Raw genomic sequence first — 7,268 nt, forward strand, 5'->3', positions numbered from 1 at the left:
GGCGGGGTGACAGTGAGTGGGGCGCCCTGCGAGGAACAGGCTGAGGGGAGCGTAGGGCCTGGCTCACCTCCCCGGCGCGTGGGGACGGCGAGCCCGGCGCCAGGTGCTTGGGGACAGCAGCGACCGTTAGCGGAGGGGGCGGGCCTGTCGTGTGGGGAGGAAGGAGGCAGGTAAGCCGGAGCCTGCTCCTCCAGGAAGGATTTCCCGCCGCCGCTTCGCAGTGTGAGCAGTTCCCTTCGCGCTCTCGCTCCTCTTCGGGTGCACTGGTCAACTGCGAGTTTGTGGAATCACCTGTCTGTGGTGGGCGATAGATACCCAAGTCGCAGAATGATCCCCCTCAGCTGTATCTTGAGCCAAAGCAAAATAATTGGGTAGCGTGGAAGTCGATGCTTAGGTTTATTAACATAAGTTTAAGCACGTTTTAAACATATGATTGTGCTCTCTATGCAGACCACTGGACTTGTAGGATTGTCTGTAGCTCCAAACCCTCACGAGGTATGTCACATGTCTTGTTATGTATTTAGTAGAAGTTGTCAGTGGGATCAAAGCTTTTTGTTATTTATTTGCATGTATAGGTACACTGTGTACCTTAAAGCAGTGCAACAGTAATGGACATGAAAAATGTACCAAAGTGACAAAAGAAAACAATTCTCAAAAGTTTAATTCATATCCTTAGGAGTTACTTTGCAAATGTACTTTTTGTTGTATGTGCTGATTTACAAAACCTCCTTTGTGTGAGTACTTCTATAAATCAATATTTGATTTCTCTTATCTCCAGCAGAAAAGCAAAGAACTCTTTAAATTCAGTTCTTCACAAATGTAATTTCTGATTCCCAGGCGTACACATTTTTGCTGCCTTGCTATGTTGTGTTTCTAACAAGCACTGAAATAACTTACATCTATACTAAGAGGGTAGGCTAGTCTTACGTGGTAGAGGCTAACCATGTGGTGCAAAGCCACATCAAGGCCCCGTGATGGTAAGTACTGTTGAGATTGGAGTATCAGTGGTTCTTGTAGCAAATTGGTACTTTCTTTTCACCTCCTTGGGCTCAGTAATGAAAGTATATTTGCCACATCTTGCTTGCTTATTCAGGAGGCATGAGCTTTGAAAGGACTTAAGTAATTCTTTAAATTCATGGCTTTGAAACTTCCCACTATGCAGTGATTCTGTTTCAAAAATGCTTTTACTGTCATGAATACTGTCTAGAACCATTGAAATACTGTTTTGTACAAATGATTCTAGCTCAGTCTACAACCTTGTGAGACACCTTCCAGGTGAACTTGCTGAATCTTAGTTTTTCAGTGACTTAAAGTCAAGAGTAAAGAAATGAACAATGCTTTAGCTAAAGCCAGCCCTCTTTTCATTACCATTTTTTTTTTCTTTGATGACTGTGGTATTCTTCTATTTCTTATTGCTTCTATAGGACATTTACTCCTCTTCAGTTAGATACAGTTACCCAGCCAACAAATGGCCCAAAAGCTCTGGTTTCTTCACCCAGTGTGTTCTTAACGCTGCGTTTAAACGCAGCAATCAAAGTCTCAGGTTTTACTTTACTTTAAGTCTGTCACTCAGAACTTTGCACCGGCAAGTGGAGAAGTGCTAAAAAACAACAACAAAAAATTCATTATGCTTCAGTAGCTTATGTGCTTCTTTATATCTTTCTCAGGTAATTTTTCAGAAACTGATGGTTTAGACATGATTTTTTTTTTTAAGTAAAGTTTTTAGATGTTTTTTACGGTTTCTAATCCTAATTGAAAACACAGCTTTTACTGTTTCCATTTTTCCTCAAATGTACTTCAGATTTCAGCTAGCTTTTTTCATTTTTTTGAGGAATGTGACAGTGGTAACTTCCCACTCATGATAAATTCCAGTCTTACCCAAAACAGAGTTCTGTGGTTCAGACTTAGTTGTTTGTTGATCTGACATCTCTGGATTGAATACCATAACCTCTATGTTTCGTGTATAGATAGCTAGTAGGTTAAGTAGGACAAGAAGTTAAATAATTGTAGTTGTCGTAGTCTAACTGTGTCTTATGATTCCTTCAGCGCCTGCGAATACTCTACACAAAAATCCTTGGTGTCCTGCAAAATATTCCCAAAGATGCGGCCTATAGGAAGTACACTGAGCAGATTGTAAATGAGCGGTTTAATTTGGTGCAAACGGTAAGTACAGTGCTGTTCCGTAAATGTTACACGCTGAAAGATTTTTAGGATGAGAAGAATGATTTTCAGAATGACTGGCTGATGTTTAGGAGTGTATGTAATTTTCAGGTATCAATTCAGAAATAATTGAAGTCTTAAGGTTTATTTTTGTTAGCGATTGGAATATTTTGAGGGGATATTTAAAAAATTCTTAATTTTTTACTGATGTTTTCTATGAAAATGAGAGGAAAACACTGTTTTTTGAAGATTGATAGAACTGCGGTCATTTCCACATGCTTGCACAGAACACGCAGGTGCTCGTACCAGTTTAGTGTCTTAGCACAATCCTTGCCTTTGACGTTTTAGAACACTTTTTGGTGCATTAAACTATGTAAAGCTGATACTGTGTATTTAAGGTGATTCAACTGGAAGGTTGCACATAATTCATAAAAAGCTAAGGCAAAAAATTTTTTCAAAGCTACATATTAAAGCTCTTCGCTGATAATGCTTCTTTGGATGTCATTAAATAGTGCTCGTTTTTTGTTTTTGTCATTGAGAGTTTGATGTTCGCTTTACAGTAAGAGAAGTGTGTGAGCTTTCTTTGATAACGTAAAATGACAGAAGCCAGCTAATTTGATGGTAGTTTTGAGGAAGACTAGAGTGTGATCTGCCTAAATTGCTGTTTTCATGGTTTATCTGGGCTTTCTCGTTCTCAGTAAAACTAACCATTTGTTTGTGTGTATTTGAATACACAGGAGACTGACGTGCAGAAACTACAGGACAAACTGAATAGTGGTCACATAGAAGAAGTCATTGTACAGGTAAAGGGAGGAAATAGAAGATTAGGTATGAAAGGGAGCTGTGGTTTTCAGTTTTCCTTTGGCTGAGCTTCTGTTCAGAAAATTGGCAAAACAAACTATTGAACAGGAAAAAAAAATCTGAAAATGAAGTGTCATGTAGTGCTTGGGATGACTGTGCTAAAACCTAAGACAATTAACACATGTTTACTGTATGATGCTTAGATATGATGCCAGATACCTACGTGGCTTCTTAATGAGCCTAAATCAGTGGAAAGGGCAGAAGACGAGTGAATAATATTGTGGGATGATCCGGATAGACTAGAACATATAACAGAGTTGTCATGGGGAATGACTAGGTGAACAGACCGTCTGTTTGGGTATTTGGGGGTGATTCAGGATGTTTCTTTAAAAAAAAAACTTGCAAAAGACTCAGTCCTTCTGATATTTATAGATTAAATTTGTGATAGTCTGTGACCGTGATAGGTAGTGACATCACCAAGATAATGAAAGGGGTAATTTAATACTTTGGTAGTTGTGTAGAATTTAAGAATTTGTGTGTGATGTTTATTAACAGGCTGAAAATGAGCTTTCCCTGGCAAGAAAAATGATACAGTGGAAACCATGGGAGCCTTTGGTTGAAGAACCTCCTTCTGACCAGTGGAGATGGCCAATATAATTTTCAAAGTGGTGTAACATCTTGAAAGTCAAAAAGAAGTTAATTATTAATCTATTGTTACTGACAGTTGTCTTTAAATTAAAGATAATAACTTCATAGAAGCATGTTTTGTCCTAATGTCCACTTATATTTAGCAATCTAAAGATGGCTTCCATTTTCATGCAGAAATGGTTTTAACAACGTTCTTGTCAGCTGTTGTACAACCTTTTGTTTATTGCCTTTTGTGATTTATTAATAATAATGTAATTTATTATTAACAGGGTATTTAGGCCTCATTCTGAGTTGTTTTTATAATCTGTGTTTGTATACTAACAAATACAGATATTACAGGCCATTTGAAATCAAAATCAAAGTTGTAGAAAAGTATAATCCTGCCCTTCTCTGCCACCTGTGGTGTATTCTTCCCAGCTGCTGCCCGTGTCTTTATGACCATGGAGGTACTGACATTGGGGATCTGATGTCATGAAAACCGGGCTTGACAGAAATAACAGGTTTTTAGATTCCAGCTGAATCACTGCTTTGAACTGGCTGACTTTGCTCTCTGCATAAACACTAATTCTGGCTCAGAGGAAGCACTGGGAAGCCCCAAGATTGGAGGGGTGAGAGGGAGAAGGAAGACTAGCTCTTAAGGGGAACACAGGAACAGGTTTCTTGGTTAGCAGGTATGCTACCACACGTGTACCACAAACTAGTGGTGGGTTTTACAAAGGCTCTGTATGTAAACATGTATCCTTCATAGGTTTATTTGGATATTATTGATTCAGACCTTGAATATTACTTAGGAATTAGAAAACAGTGGATCTTTCTTGACACACCTGGCTCGGTTCTTTCAAACATTTAAATGGAAATAGCACCTACCTCTTCTGAAGAGTTTTGTTTACAGATTTAAGCTTTAAAACCCCAATTAAAATATCCAGAGTGGGTCTAAGGATACTATGTGAGTTTGCCTTTACTCACATTTTTTTCAGTACCAGTAGTAAAGCTCTCAAGTTTAAAGGTGAGAATATAGCCGTATGACGAAAATTTGCTGTTTGTTAAACGTTTATGGTAGTGTCACTGCGCTATGTTACGTAATGTGTTGTTACAGCTGGGTTTTTTGTAGTCATAAGGCCTATAGGTTTACCTATGGCATCATCATTATTATTAATGATTAATTACGTCTTTACATAATATTTCATATAGTCAAGGTGTTAGGGGAGTAGGACAGTAGAAGAGAAAACCAGTAAGTATACCTGGGGTGTTGACTCTAGGAACGATTTGCACGGCATTTTTTCACACTGTTTTTTCAAACTATTATTACTATAATTACAGAAACTTCTAGGTTTTGAAAACTGAAAAAGTGGAAAATAACTTGCTTCATTGGTTGGTTTTGAAGGCTCTTTTCAGTCTTGAAGAAGGTAGAAGCCAGTCTCTTCTGAGGTGAAGCCACTAGATGGCATTCCAGAAGAGGGCTTTGCTACAGTTAAGGAATGCAGCTTTCACATCAGAAATACTGAAGGATTACAGACTTGAGTGAGGGCGAACAATGTCACATGTGGAACAGAGATGAATGGGTTTAGGTAGTAAGAATTGAGCTGATGTGAGAGGAAGCAAAATAAAAAAAGACACACCCCGTGAAGTCTGCGAATGAGACTGGCATGCAATACTTGGGGCAGGGAGGGGAGGGAGAAAAGTTGCCAGAATATGGTGACCACTATTGGAATTCTTTCTGCTCTCTCTTAATGGAGACATTGTCTGAGCTCTCTTTTTGCTCAGTTATTTTCTCCAGTTCTAAAGCTGTATTAGTCATATGACTTGCAATAGCTTTCCTGTAAGCTCATGAGTTGTGTTGAGGGCAGAGGGAATCTCTTTCTTGGCCCATTGCTGCTGAAATTTGATACCTGGTCTTTTAAAACTGGAGTTTCACTCATCAGAAGTATACTCCCATCTCCTTTCTGCAAATGCACAAGTATGTCCTTAGTACAGACCCTAATATAAGTCGTTTACTACCCTGAGAGGATTTTTTTTTTTTTTCTTTTCCAAGCTGTATTTCCTGATTTATGTTCTTGGTGAGTTTCTGGTCTGCGTGTCTTTCACTTCAGTCAAAAGAGGATCACTTCTAAATCTTTCTATCCAAAACACTGGATTAACCTTCACAAATGCTTTAATTTAGGAATCAATTAACTTGAGGCTTGAAAAGGTTCTACTGAAGCCAGCTCTAGGAATCATTAATAATGATTTTGCAGCTTTCTGAGCTTTTCCTCAGATTTGCAGAATGTGTTACTTATTTTCATTATTTTATCATTGGTTAATTTTGGTTTTGTTAGCATAAGTAACCATCGTGTGTTACATAAGATTACTAAATTAATTATTATATTGTAGTGTAAACTTTAAATAGCAGTCTCTGAGAACAAAGGAAGGAAAGAAAATGAATTGCAGCTTTAAGATGTAATGATGTATTCCTTTTGTACCATGTTGTGTGTGTAGTTCATGTCATCCTTGTCACTGGCTAATTTAAAAATAGATCTTTACTAAGAAAAGAAACAGTAATTTTTACTTTGCTATTAACTGTATATTTTATATTTAAATCACGCTGTCACAACAAAGCAAGACACATTTTACAGGCAAGAGAGGATCTATATTAGGAGCATTATGTTGCAAATAATTTATTTTAATACGCTGGCAAGGCATAATCTGGAGGCTGATGTAATGATTTTGCTTGATTTTTCTCCAGTCACATTGGAAATTCATGATGGTGCAAAAGATGCTAAGGCAAATCACTGCAAGCCTTAGAGTTAACAAAGTTTAGGTCTTTAAAATGCTTTGAGATGGTCTGATTGCAGTTATTATGGGGGTGAGCGTCGTTGAGTATGGATAACTCCAGTGCCTGATGAAACGCAACTTTCCTTTCAGGATTCTCCCATAGTGGTGACACAGAACTGTGCCTTTCACCTTTAAAATGGTTGTCCGAAGTAAGCGTATTCTCTCTTTTCCTATAGCATGCTGAAACACTCTCATCAGCTGTTTCTGAAATCACACATCAAACATGAGGAAATTCCTATGGTTTTAGTTCTGGTGTAAGTGTCCTACTTTCCACTCAGCAGCCTCAGTCCTCACACCAGAACTGCCGAGGTTCCAGGGCAGACCCACCGCTATTGGGAAGAACACATCACACAGGTAAGTGATGGTCTTTACAGCGAGGATTCTTGACAGCCAAACACACTATATCCAGGAAACAGGTTTAGGTATTTGCACAGTTTCTGCTACTATCTACAGTATAAGCTGAAAGGAAAAATGGTGTGTTCTTAAGATTAATGTCACCATAAGCTGTTAAGAGTTGATCTTCACTTTGGTACGTATCACAACACAGGACGGGGCAATGGTCAGGAAAGTTGGTGTGCTGGCAGTGAACAGGTACCAACCGGTACAAGAACCTGCCTAAACGAGGCTGGGTGAGGAGGCAGCAGCGCAGGCAGCAAGGCCAAGTTGCTGCAGGTGCTACACCCTGTTAGCCGCGCTTCTGTTAGCCGCGGTGGGTAAAACGCAGCCACAGAGGTCTCTTGGACCCTGTCGTTCCGCACCGCTTCTCCCTTCCCCTCCTTTGGGCTTTCCTCATCCTTGAGCCGTGTACAGCAGCGGGACTCATCCTCCCGCACGCAGCCAAGGCGCAG

The 7,268-nt window shown here is 39.4% G+C and overlaps 1 protein-coding gene across 1 annotated transcript; it reads left to right on the plus strand.

Moving 5' to 3' along the window:
• Positions 1-429: 429 nt before the first annotated feature.
• Positions 430-3,668, plus strand: NDUFA5 (NADH dehydrogenase (ubiquinone) 1 alpha subcomplex, 5). Its single transcript, XM_010137017.1, has 4 exons — positions 430-495; positions 2,047-2,163; positions 2,898-2,963; positions 3,517-3,668. The coding sequence occupies exons 1-4, from the start codon at positions 430-432 to the stop codon at positions 3,616-3,618; spliced, it is 351 nt and encodes a 116-aa protein (XP_010135319.1). The 3' UTR covers positions 3,619-3,668.
• The last annotated feature ends 3,600 nt before the right edge of the window (positions 3,669-7,268 follow it).

This window comes from Buceros rhinoceros, unplaced genomic scaffold, assembly GCF_000710305.1.
Source record: "Buceros rhinoceros silvestris isolate BGI_N320 unplaced genomic scaffold, ASM71030v1 scaffold47195, whole genome shotgun sequence".
Lineage (NCBI taxonomy): Eukaryota > Metazoa > Chordata > Aves > Bucerotiformes > Bucerotidae > Buceros > Buceros rhinoceros.

Excerpts from the sequence above, each read along its gene's own strand:
- NDUFA5 (XM_010137017.1), top strand. The coding sequence starts at position 430 with ATGATTGTGCTCTCTATGCAGACCACTGGACTTGTAGGATTGTCTGTA. Across the intron at positions 496-2,046 it reads TAGCTCCAAACCCTCACGAG|CGCCTGCGAATACTCTACAC; the intron begins GTATGTCACATG and ends TGATTCCTTCAG. Across the intron at positions 2,164-2,897 it reads GGTTTAATTTGGTGCAAACG|GAGACTGACGTGCAGAAACT; the intron begins GTAAGTACAGTG and ends TTGAATACACAG.